This window comes from Xyrauchen texanus, chromosome 22 (genome assembly GCF_025860055.1).
Source record: "Xyrauchen texanus isolate HMW12.3.18 chromosome 22, RBS_HiC_50CHRs, whole genome shotgun sequence".
Taxonomy (NCBI): Eukaryota; Metazoa; Chordata; class Actinopteri; order Cypriniformes; family Catostomidae; genus Xyrauchen; species Xyrauchen texanus.
In genome coordinates this window covers 34,851,654-34,865,288 of record NC_068297.1, presented here as the reverse complement: position 1 = coordinate 34,865,288, position 13,635 = coordinate 34,851,654, and the positions used below count along the sequence as shown (strand labels likewise).

The window sequence follows — 13,635 nt, the reverse complement described above, 5'->3', positions numbered from 1 at the left end:
AAAAATAAAAGCCATTGAATTGTCTTGTCTGGCAGAGTTTATGAAATTTTCCCTTTAAGAGGTCTGCACGAGCATACTGGAGCCTAGGGTGGCCGCCTATCTCGCCTGTAGGATGGGCCAGTACTTGCGCAGCAGAGGGCTGGCACAAATTACCCAGCGGACCACTGGGAAAACACCCGGTGCTCAATATGGCCAGTCTGCCTCTGGCTCTCGTTGTCATGTTTCATGGTCCTAATGGAACCAATCCGAGGTCCAGACCGAGGTTGGCTAATTGGTGATTGCTGATCTACAGCAACATGGTGTAGTGTGGCATAATGGCTAAAGCTCAGGGGCTGGTAATCAGAAAGGCATGGGCCGAAGGACATGGACCTAACCTTAAACTATCACCATTATGCCCTTACTTTGATAATCTGATTAGATCTTGTAGGTCATCTTGATTGAGCCCGTTAACCATGTTCCAAAAAAAGCTCAAACTAGTTGACCAGCTTGAGTTCTTTAACAAGTCATTTAACCCCAGATTGCTGTCCCTTTATTAAAGGAATAATTCACCCAAAAATGAAAATTCTCTCATCATTTACTCACCATTATGACACCCCATATGTGTATGACTTTCTTTCATCTGCTGAACTTAAATGAGGATTTTTAAAAGAATATCTCAGCTCCATAGGCCCATACAATGCAAGTGAATGGGTGCCAAAATTTTGTTTCTCACCGACACCTATCATATCGTATAACACATGGATTTAACCACTGGAGTCGTGTGTATTACTTTTAAGCTCCCTTTATGTGGATTTTGTAGCTTCAAAATTTGGCACCTATTCACTTCCACAGTGAGGACATACAGAGCTAAAATATTCTTTTAAAAATCTTAATTTGTGTTCTGCAGAAGAAAGTATTCACATCTGGGATGCCAGGAGGTTAAGTAAATCATGAGAGAATTTACATTTTTGGTTGAACTATCCCTTTAAGTGTACTGCAAGTTCATTAACACGCCTACGACACAACTACCTAAGTACTTACACTCACCTCTGAATATAATAGCAAGTCTTCAGAGTTTCAGATACACAGATAATTTTTTTTTCCTTCTCTTGGAATAGAATTGCTTCTTTTAAGATCCTTAGACCCTTCATTGAGCTGAGGACACAAAGAACAATGAACCTGGCCAAAATCACATTAAAAGAGATGCCAGGCAGGATCACTATAAATATTCTGACCCTAGCTATGGTACAGTTTATTTTGTCAATACTGACTCCTAGTGGCCACTCTAAGAATTCGACCACATTTATCAGTATAGTAGCCATTTTGTCTGTCAGACCACATTAAGGAAGTGCTCAGATGTGTATTCATGTTCATCTTGCTTGTTTTTGCCCTTGAGAAATCATACTCTGTTAGTTTAAATGCTTTATTCATATGATTATTTGAGAATATGTGAATTTTGACAAGTTATGTATTTGTTTTAAAACGGTTTCCAAGTTACATGTTTACATTTGAGGAATATAATCTTGATGCTAGATTATGGAGTTAGAATTGGAATGGAGTCAAATCAATTGAATGAGATCCACAAATAAATGTAAGGAGTTTCACAAAACTCTGTTCCCACGTCTATCTGTCAGTGCATTACCAGCTTTCTGACAGACATGCAGCAGCTTGTGAGACAGGGGAAATTCATTTCCAGCACCTGTACAATCAGCACCCCCAGTGATGTGTGCTCTCCCCACTACTCTTCTCCCAATACACAAATGCCTGCATTGCCAAGGACCCCTATGTCAAGCTCCTGAAGTTTGCAGATGACACCACTGTCATTGGCCTCATCCAAGATGACGATGAGTCTGCATACAGAAGGGAGGTTAAGCAGCTGGCTGTCTGATGCAGTCAAAACAACCTGGAGCTGAACACGCTCAAAACGGTGGAGATGAATGTGGGCTTTAGGAGGAACACCCAACATTGACCTCCCTCATCATTCTAAAAAGCACTGTAGCAGCAGTGGAGTCATTCAGGTTCCTGGGCACTACCATCTCACAGGACCTGACGTTGGAGACCCACATTGACTCCATTGTGAAAAAGGCCCAGCAGAGGTTGTACTTCCTTCGCCAGTTGAGGAAGTTCAACCTGCCACAGGCGCTGCTGATACAGTTCAACACAGCAGTCATTGAGTCTGTCCTCTGCACTTCAATAACTATCTGGTTTGGTTCAGCTATGAAATCGGATATCAGAAGACTACAAAGCACAGTTCGGACTGCTGAGAGAATTATTGGCTGCCCTCCCTTAAAGAACTGTACACTTCCAGAGTGAGGAAAAAGGCTGGAAAAATCACTCTGGCCCCACTCACCCTGCCCACTACCCTTTTGAACTGTTGCCTTCTGGCCAACGCTTCAGAGTTCTGAGCACCAGAACCATTAGGCACAGGAACAGTTTTTTCCCTCAGGATATCCATCTCATAAACAGTTAAAACTGCCCCACTGAGCAATAATTATGTGCAATTGACAGTTTAGTCATTTTATATTTATTAAACACATCCTACCTCTTCTGCCATTACATTCCCTTGCACTGTTTATAACCGATTTGTATTTAAATTTGCACTACCTATGTGCATCTGTGTATGTATGTGTGTGTATATATATATATATACACACACACACACACACATGTATATATATATATATATATATATATATATATACACTCACCTAAAGGATTATTAGGAACACCTGTTAAATTTCTCATTAATGCAATTATCTAATCAACCAATCACATGGCAGTTGCTTCAATGCATTTAGGGGTGTGGTCCTGGTCAAGACAATCTCCTGAACTCCAAACTGAATGTCAGAATGGGAAGAAAGGTGATTTAAGCAATTTTGAGCGTGGCATGGTTGTTGGTGCCAGACGGGCCGGTCTGAGTATTTCACAATCTGCTCAATTACTGGGATTTTCACGCACAACCATTTCTAGGGTTTACAAAGAATGGTGTGAAAAGGGAAAAACATCCAGTATGCGGCAGTCCTGTGGGCGAAAATGCCTTGTTGATGCTAGAGTCAAAGGTCAGAGGAGAATGGGCAGACTGATTCAAGCTGATAAAAGAGCAACTTTGCCTAAAATAACCACTCGTTACAACCGAGGTATGCAGCAAAGCATTTGTGAAGCCACAACACGCACAACCTTGAGGCGGATGGGCTACAACAGCAGAAGACCCCACCAGGTACCACTCATCTCCACTACAAATAGGAAAAAGAGGCTACAGTTTGCAAGAGCTCACCAAAATTGGACAGTTGAAGACTGCAAAAATGTTGCCTGGTCTGATGAGTCTCGATTTCTGTTGAGACATTCAGATGGTAGAGTCAGAATTTGGCGTAAACAGAATGAGAACATGGATCCATCATGCCTTGTTACCACTGTGCAGGCTGGTGGTGGTGGTGTAATGGTGTGGGGGATGTTTTCTTGGCACACTTTAGGCCCCTTAGTGCCAATTGGGCATCGTTTAAATGCCACGGCCTGCCTGAGCATTGTTTCTGACCATGTCCATCCCTTTATGGCCACCATGTACCCATCCTCTGATGGCTACTTCCAGCAGGATAATGCACCATGTCACAAAGCTCGAATCATTTCAAATTGGTTTCTTGAACATGACAATGAGTTCACTGTACTAAAATGGCCCCCACGGTCACCAGATCTCAACCCAATAGAGCATCTTTGGGATGTGGTGGAATGGGAGCTTCGTGCCCTGGATGTGCATCCTACAAATCTCCATCAACTGCAAGATGCTATCCTATCAATATGGGCCAACATTTCTAAAGAATGCTTTCAGCACCTTGTTGAATCAATGCCACGTAGAATTAAGGCAGTTCTGAAGGCGAAAGGGGGGTCAAACACAGTATTAGTATGGTGTTCCTAATAATCCTTTAGGTGAGTGTATATATATATATATATATATATATATATATATATATATATATATATATATATATATATACAGGTGAAACTCGAAAAATTAGAATATCGTGCAAAAGTTCATTAATTTCAGTAATTCAACTTAAAAGGTGAAACTAATATATTATATAGACTCATTACAAGCAAAGTAAGATATTTCAAGCCTTTATTTGATATAATTTTGATGATTATGGCTTACAGCTTATGAAAACCCCAAATTCAGAATCTCAGAAAATTAGAATATTGTGAAAAGGTTCAGTATTGTAGGCTCAAAGTGACACACTCTAATCAGCTAAACACCTGCAAAGGGTTCCTGAGCCTTTAAATGGTCTCTCAGTCTGGTTCAGTTGAATTCACAATCATGGGGAAGACTGCTGACCTGACAGTTGTGCAGAAAACCATCATTGACACCCTCCACAAGGAGGGAAAGCCTCAAAAGGTAATTGCAAAAGAAGTTGGATGTTCTCAAAGTGCTGTATCAAAGCACATTAATAGAAAGTTAAGTGGAAGGGAAAAGTGTGGAAGAAAAAGGTGCACAAGCAGCAGGGATGACCGTAGCCTGGAGAGGATTGTCAGGAAAAGGCCATTCAAATGTGTGGGGAGCTTCACAAGGAGTGGACTGAGGCTGGAGTTACTGCATCAAGAGCCACCACACACAGACGGGTCCTGGACATGGGCTTGAAATGTCAAACGTCTTACCTGGGCTAAAGAAAAAAAGAACTGGTCTGTTGCTCAGTGGTCCAAAGTCCTCTTTTCTGATGAGAGCAAATTTTACATCTCATTTGGAAACCAAGGTCCCAGAGTCTGGAGGAAGAATGGAGAGGCACACAATCCAAGATGCTTGAAGTCCAGTGTGAAGTTTCCACAGTCTGTGTTGGTTTGGGGAGCCATGTCATCGGCTGGTGTTGGTCCACTGTGCTTTATTAAGTCCAGAGTCAACGCAGCCATCTACCGGGACATTTTAGAGCACTTCATGCTTCCTTCAGCAGACAAGCTTTATGGAGATGCTGACTTCATTTTCCAGCAGGACTTGGCACCTGCCCACACTGCCAAAAGTACCAAAACCTGGTTCAATGACCATGGTATTACTGTGCTTGATTGGCCAGCAAACTCGCCTGACCTGAACCCCATAGAGAATCTATGGGGCATTGCTAAGAGAAAGATGAGAGACATGAGACCAAACAATGCAGAAGAGCTGAAGGCCGCTATTGAAGCATCTTGGTCTTCCATAACACCTCAGCAGTGCCACAGGCTGATAGCATCCATGCCACGCCGCATTGAGGCAGTAATTAATGCAAAAGGGGCCCAAACCAAGTACTGAGTACATATGCATGATTATACTTTTCAGAGGGCCGACATTTCTGTATTTAAAATCCTTTTTTTATTGATTTCATGTAATATTCTAATTTTCTGAGATTCTGAATTTGGGGTTTTCATAAGCTGTAAGTCATAATCATCAAAATTATATCAAATAAAGGCTTGAAATGAGTCTATATAATATATTAGTTTCACCTTTTAAGTTGAATTACTGAAATTAATGAACTTTTGCACGATATTCTAATTTTTCGAGTTTCACCTGTGTGATATATATATATATATATATATATATATATATATATATATATATATATGTGCTTATGTATATAGAGGGGCTACGCTCTGCAATACAGAGCTCTAATATATAACGACTACGCCACCCCAGCATTTAACCAGCTGGGGAAATACCCGTAAAAGGGCACACCAGTTCGTTCTCCTTCCCACAATCACAAAACACTGAGGCGTGGATACGTACCGGAACATTTCTCTTTATTCAATGATCATAAATAGTTTAAAATACCACAATGGTCAGTAACACAGCTGATATAGAAGGCAAGGCCACTGATTTATATTTGAGCTGATTTGTATGTGAGCAACTAGGTCCAACCAGGAAACAAATGCAGGCTCTCGCCACAGAGCGGGGGTGCACCATTGGCTGGGCAGGCTGAGCAGTGGACTTCGAATCAGCCCGCAATAAGTACACCGTGCCCAACACATCCAAAGCACACACAAACTCCAGTGAAATCCACTGCAAGAACCTACACCGCACTCTTAAAAGAAGTTTCCATTCACCATGCACAGGATGGCTAGCCTGCCCGCTTTTGGGTCACCCCGACTCCTAGAAAAGAACGAAAGCAAAATCAATTGATGCAGAAAATGTACAAAACCAACGGCATTAATTGTTAATGTTACCAGAAATAAAAAATGAACACACGAAAAGAATGTACTGTCACCAAAATAAAAGCAAAAGAACAAAACAACGAATAATCAAGGAAAGCAAAATCAATTGATGCAGAAATTTACAAAACCAACGGCATTAATTGTTAATGTTGCCAGCAATAAACAATTAACACAAAATAAACACACGAAAAGAATATACGGTCACCAAAACAAAAGCAAAAGAACAAAAAAACGAATAATCAATTACTCTCCAAATATAAACCAAATATTACAATAAGAAAAACAAACAGCAGCGAGCACAACAGACGTAATCAAAACAGCCATAAGCAAAACACCCCGAAGCAAAACCGCAGCATCAAAGCTAATCAAAGTTGCGATCAAACGGCCACTTTCACGGCCGATCAGCGGGACTTCCGTTCAAATATCCGGCAGACCATTCTCTCATACATTTACAAACAGAAGAGCAGCAGTCACTCACAGCACGCCGTGTTGTACGTGCGATCTAAACTGGAACTACAGCAGTGATGCAGATGAAACACCCTCTCGAGCGGTATGATCAGTACCTCTGAACAGACACCAGCTCACACACAGAGCTGTCGAGCACCGGCAACCATGACGCCCAGGTGACACAATGATGATGCAATATCCCGCAACTCTGGTGATGCCCTTTATATACTCTAAATAAGGTCCTGTGAATATACATGGGGCGGAGTCATGCTTAAAGCGCCACTTCACCACATATATATATATATATATATATATATATATATATATATATATATATATATATATATATATACATATATACATACATATATATAATGTATATTGATAGTAAAACGAAGTGTGATTGATTGAAGATAGAACGTGCTACGATTGGTGTGAGTAATGTTGCCATTATCTGATTGACTTAAGTAGACGATGGGTGGAAATGTTTCAGAAATGTTTCAGAATTCACAAATGTGAGCTGCCATCCACAAATGCAGAGCCACTAATAAATGTGCACGATTCACAAATGAAGGCTGGACAGAGTTGTTTGTGAGAACATTTTTATTTGTAAATAATTTTTTATTTGCAAATCTAATTTTATATATTTGTGAATTCACTTTGTTTTTGTGAAACTCCTGAAATATATTTGTAAATCTCATTCTTTTTATTTGTGAATTAATTTCATTTTTGTGAAACTCTTTGAATCTTTTTCCATTTGTCTCTGAATTAGAAACAATTCTAACTCAATTCTAGATTATCAAAGCTTTATGTATCTTAACATAGCCATATTCTAAATTGTGTAAAGGTCATTTAAATACATTGTTTCTTGTGCATCTTACACTTAACTGCATCTTTGCAGTTTGTGAGCTTTGTGTTGTGCGCTGATACTATAACAATGAAAGAGACAAGATCTTTACAATATATTTATTAATTAGTGGTGCTTGAAAAGCATCACTATTGTAATCTCACATACTTATTATTAGTGGTGCTTGCAAAGCATCACTATTGTAATCTCACATACTTATTTTTATTTTTATTTTTCTTCTTTTTATTATTAATCTATCTCCGTACAAAACTTCGGCACCTAACTCGTCCCGCACCGTTTGGCGTAGACCCACAAATGAGGTGTCAAATCGAACGGCCTATTGAGGACACGTGTGCTATGACTTTTATAAGCGATCGGAGTACGGTATTTGCCCCAGGGGCAAAAAAGCGGCCGAAAAATCCCATAGACTTAACATTGTGACAAACTTTGAGGCGTCACAGCTCCGAGCGAGGATTTCACAGAAACGTGTGATTTGCCACATTTGAAGAGGCTGGCAGGCTCTGTAAGAGCATACCTCAATATGGGGTAAAAGTTGCACCCCTGGGGGCAGGAGCTGCCCAAAAATGCCCCAATTGACTTATAATGGTGTAGGACGGCCCATGAAATGAAAAGGCATAGGGATTTGTATTGAACATAGCTCTGGATCACAGTGTCATAGAGACCAGGGGGTGGGCTCATTTTACTCAGACGACCAATCAGTCTCTCAGGATCATTGTGAAGCTATCAAGCCACGCCCTAGCAACCATTAAGAGCACCTTAGCAACAAGTCCCATAGACTTCTATTGAAACAGATCAAAGGGATATCTCCGGATAGAAGTGTCATAGAAACACAAGGGTGGTCTCGTTTGACTCGGGACAGCAAACAGCCAATCATGCATCAAATCAACACTTCCTAGCCCCTCCCTAGCAACCATTGTCGAGCACCTTAACAACCAAAATCCATAGAGGGATATCTTCCATTCTGAATGTCACAGAGGCATGGGAGTTGGTTTATATCATTCATACTGACAAGCAGCCTTTGGAGATTCATGATTGGCAGCTGCCAAGCCACTCCCTAGCAACTAAACAGAGTACCCTAGCAACCGTTTAGCAGTAACTATATCTCTGCACCACAAAATCAGAGAGACTTCTGGGTTGATTTATTTCAATCAGGATGGCAAGGAGACTTGATTAGTATCACTATGGTAACTGCCTAGCAACCAGATGGGGTTACCCTAGCAACCGAGTAACAAATCACATATCTCTGCATCAGAAAAACGTAGAGACTTCCGGGTTGACTTATTTCAATCAGGATGGAAAGGACACTTCATTAGTATCACTATGGTAACTGCCTAGCAACCAGATGGGCTTACCCTAGCAACCGAGTAACAAATCACATATCTCTGCATCACAAAAACATAGAGACTTCCGGGTTGACTTATTTCAATCAGGATGGCAAGGACACTTCATTAGTATCACTATGGTAACTGCCTAGCAACCAGATGAGCTTACCCTAGCAACCGAGTAACAAATCACATATCTCTGCATCAGAAAAGCGTAGAGACTTCCGGGTTGACTTATTTCAATCAGGATGGCAAGGACACTTGATTAGTATCACTATGGTATCTGCCTAGCAACCAGATGGGCTTACCCTAGCAACCGAGTAACAAATCACATATCTCTGCATCACAAAAACATAGAGACTTCCGGGTTGACTTATTTCAATCAGGATGGCAAGGAGACTTGATAAGTATCACTATGTTAACTGCCTAGCAACCAGATGGGGTTACCCTAGCAACCGAGAAACAAATCACATATCTCGGCACCAGAAAAGAGTACAGACTTCCGGGTTGATTTATTTCAATCAGGATGGCAAGGACACTTGATTACTATCACTATGGTAACTGCCTAGCAACCAGATGGGGTTACCCTAGCAACCGAGAAACAAATCACATATCTCGGCACCAGAAAAGAGTACAGACTTCCGGGTTGATTTATTTCAATCAGGATGGCAAGGACACTTGATTACTATCACTATGTTAACTGCCTAGCAACCAGATGGGGTTACCCTAGCAACCGAGAAACAAATCACATATCTCGGCACCAGAAAAGAGTACAGACTTCCGGGTTGATTTATTTCAATCAGGATGGCAAGGACACTTGATTACTATCACTATGGTAACTGCCTAGCAACCAGATGGGGTTACCCTAGCAACCGAGAAACAAATCACATATCTCGGCACCAGAAAACAGTACAGACTTCCGGGTTGATTTATTTCACTCAGCATCGCAAGGACACTTGATTACTATCACTATGGTAACTGCCTAGCAACCAGATGGGGTTACCCTAGCAACCGAGTAACAAATCACATATCTCTGCACCACAAAATAGTACTGACTTCCGGGTTGATTTATTTCACTCAGGATCGCAAGGACACTTGATTACTATCACTATGGTAACTGCCTAGCAACCAGATGGGGTTACCCTAGCAACCGAGAAACAAATCACATATCTCGGCACCAGAAAAGAGTACAGACTTCCGGGTTGATTTATTTCACTCAGCATCGCAAGGACACTTGATTACTATCACTATGGTAACTGCCTAGCAACCAGATGGGGTTACCCTAGCAACCGAGAAACAAATCACATATCTCGGCACCAGAAAACAGTACAGACTTCTGGGTTGATTTATTTCAACCAGGATGGCAAGGACACTTCATTAGTATCAATATGGTAACTGCCTAGCAACCAGATGGGGTTACCCTAGCAACCGAGTAACAAATCACATATCTCTGCACCAGAAAACACTACAGACTTCCGGGTTGACTTATTTCACTCAGGATGGAAAGGAGCCATGTATTGTATTACCTTGGTAACTGCATAGCAACCACATGGGCTTACCCTAGCAACCGAGTAAAAAATCACATATTTCTGCACCAGAAAATCGTACAGACTTCTGGGCTGATTTATTTATGACCATAATTTTTTTTCTTTTCCAGTTACAACATGCTGTTTGACGAGTTTTGCCACGGCAAGCACCACTCACATTTTCTTCAGGAAATGTACCCATCTAGTTATACTTTTTATTTTTATTTTTATTTTTATTTTTATATCTCTTAACAAAACTTCGGCACCTAACTCGTCCCGCACCGTTTGGCGTAGACCCACGAATGAGGTGTCAAATCGAACGGCCTATTGAGGACACATGTGCTATGACTTTTATAAGCGATCGGAGTACGGTATTTGCCCCAGGGGCAAAAAAGCGGCCGAAAAATCCCATAGACTTAACATTGAGACAAACTTTGACGCGTCACAGCTCCAAGCGAGGATTTCAGTAGAAACGTGTGATTTGCCACATTTGAAGAGGCTGGCAGGCTCTGTAAGAGCATACCTCAATATGGGGTAAAAGTTGCACCCCTGGGGGCAGGAGCTGCCCAAAAATGCCCCAATTGACTTATAATGGTGTAGGACGGCCCATGAAATGAAAAGGCATAGGGATTTGTATTGAACATAGCTCTGGATCACAGTGTCATAGAGACGAGGGGGTGGGCTCATTTTACTCAGACAACCAATCAGTCTCTCTGGATCATTGTGAAGCTATCAAGCCACGCCCTAGCAACCATTAAGAGCACCTTAGCAACAAGTCCCATACACTTCTATTGAAAAAGATCAAAGGGATATCTCCGGATAGAAGTGTCATAGAAACACAAGGGTGGTCTCGTTTGACTCGGGACAGCAAACAGCCAATCATGCATCACTTCAACACTTCCTAGCCCCTCCCTAGCAACCATTGTCGAGCACCTTAACAACCAAAATCCATAGAGGGATATCTTCCATTCTGAATGTCACAGAGGCATGGGAGTTGGTTTATATCATTCATACTGACAACCAGCCTTTGGAGATTCATGATTGGCAGCTGCCAAGCCACTCCCTAGCAACTACACAGAGTACCCTAGCAACCGTTTAGCAGTAACTATATCTCTGCACCAGAAAATCAGAGAGACTTCTGGGTTGATTTATTTCAATCAGGATGGCAAGGAGACTTGATAAGTATCACTATGTTAACTGCCTAGCAACCAGATGGGGTTACCCTAGCAACCGAGTAACAAATCACATATCTCTGCATCAGAAAAGCGTAGAGACTTCCGGGTTGACTTATTTCAATCAGGATGGCAAGGAGACTTCATTAGTATCACTATGGTAACTGCCTAGCAACCAGATGGGGTTACCCTAGCAACCGAGTAACAAATCACATATCTCTGCATCAGAAAAGCGTAGAGACTTCCGGGTTGACTTATTTCAATAAGGATGGCAAGGACACTTGATTAGTATCACTATGGTATCTGCCTAGCAACCAGATGGGGTTACCCTAGCAACCGAGTAACAAATCACATATCTCTGCATCAGAAAAACATAGAGACTTCCGGGTTGACTTATTTCAATCAGGATGGCAAGGAGACTTCATTAGTATCACTATGGTAACTGCCTAGCAACCAGATGGGGTTACCCTAGCAACCGAGTAACAAATCACATATCTCTGCATCAGAAAAACATAGAGACTTCCGGGTTGACTTATTTCAATCAGGATGGCAAGGACACTTCATTACTATCACTATGCTAACTGCCTAGCAACCAGATGGGGTTACCCTAGCAACCGAGTAACAAATCACATATCTCTGCACCAGAACACACTACAGACTTCCGGGTTGACTTATTTCACTCAGGATGGAAAGGAGCCATGTATTGTATTACCTTGGTAACTGCATAGCAACCACATGGGCTTCCCCTAGCAACTGAGTAACAAATCACATATTTCTGCACCAGAAAATCGTACAGACTTCTGGGTTGGTTTATTTATGACCATAATTTTTGTTCTTTTCCAGTTACAACATGCTGTTTGACGAGTTTTGCCACGGCAAGCACCACTCACATTTTCTTCAGGAAATGTACCTATCTACTTTATGTTACAGTTTCACAAAATATTCTTCAGTAAAGAGAGTTTGAACCCTGAATCTGGAGCCTTGTTGAGCTCTCTACCAAAGCAAAATGCAGGCTGAGGGGAGAAGAATAAATGAGCCATCCACAGCAAATCAACTAAGGGTATAGGCTTTGCATCTAGTATAGGCTTTCTTGGCAGCCAGGTCTTAAAATGGCTTTTTACTTTTGGAGCAGGGATCTTATCCAAATAGAATCCCTTACTTCAAGAGGTTTTGACACCTCATTACACCAAACCACACTTAAAGTGGATGGCCATTTTGAGCATATACGTACATTTAGTTCCCCACAAAAGTTCAGCTACAGCATCTGTCTACAATTTAATTACAGTATGTAGCTCAAGCAATCACTTGTTAAGTGAAGATTGAAACAAAATTGGAATATTTTCTCCAAACCACCAAGAAGAATCAATGCAAGCTTATGACTCAAGGGCGATTAGTTTAGTCCCTCACAGTACAGATAATTCATATTTGTCTCTCCGTATCCATGAACCAGGCAACACGATAAGAGAAGACACATGGTCATAAAGTAAAGTGTGACCTAATACATTATAGATTTGACATAGTGATTAACTAGTAACGGGGAGGGAAAAATTTAATGAAGATTATCATGGGTCTTTCCTTGCTGTTAAGTGTCATTATTCACACTAAGTTGCCATTGTCCTCTTCTTCCTTTTTTACTCCAGTTCTCAAAGTCTTTAAAACATTTTGGAGAAGAGGAGGGGTGCATGCAGCCGGACGAATTTTTGGAATCTTTGACACTTTCCTGCAGTCTTTCAGCGAGGCCAGACAGGACCTGGACAATATGCAGCGACGCAAGGAGGAGGAAGAGAGGAGAGTGCGCATGGAGGTCATGGTACGTCACACAAACACTTCAGCACAAATACCTAGATTACACTCATGCTCTTGGGATGTGCATATTTATGCACTTATTTGTTCACCAGTTGATGGTGAATTTTTACCAAAAGTGAATTCCAGAAAAGTAAGCTTGCAGGGATGCTTGCCATCTTTCAAAATATAACACCCTGCTAGGACATTAAAATACACAACTTATTTTCTATGCTGTGTCAGTGCTGCCACATGCATAGTTTCATTGGCTTACACAAACAAACTCATTCCCACGCATGCTGTTTCTTAAGCTGGGGTTTGAGGGAGCTTGAGGGAAACCATTCCATTCTTGATGACATTAGTGATGTAGTCAAAAA

At 41.3% G+C, this 13,635-nt stretch overlaps 2 protein-coding genes across 5 annotated transcripts in view; one reads left to right on the top strand and one right to left on the bottom strand.

Moving 5' to 3' along the window:
- The window catches only part of mocs1 (molybdenum cofactor synthesis 1), a 44,999-nt gene that overhangs the window by 9,292 nt on the left and 22,072 nt on the right, over positions 1-13,635 (bottom strand). For 2 of the 4 annotated variants that reach the window (XM_052153555.1, XM_052153553.1), the window contains exon 11: positions 5,720-6,079. The exons of the other annotated variants lie outside the window; for them this stretch is intronic. Coding sequence is in view for 1 of the 2 variants with exons in the window: in XM_052153553.1 (XP_052009513.1) it covers positions 6,048-6,079 (32 nt within the window). In the remaining variant the exon portion in view is untranslated. Of the gene's footprint in view, positions 1-5,719; positions 6,080-13,635 lie in introns of those variants that run through there. 4 annotated transcript variants of the gene reach the window in all.
- The window catches only part of daam2 (dishevelled associated activator of morphogenesis 2), a 190,111-nt gene that overhangs the window by 170,855 nt on the left and 5,621 nt on the right, over positions 1-13,635 (top strand). Inside the window, 2 exon segments of the mRNA XM_052153546.1 lie at positions 13,117-13,171; positions 13,174-13,286. Of these exon segments, the coding sequence (XP_052009506.1) occupies positions 13,117-13,171; positions 13,174-13,286 (168 nt within the window).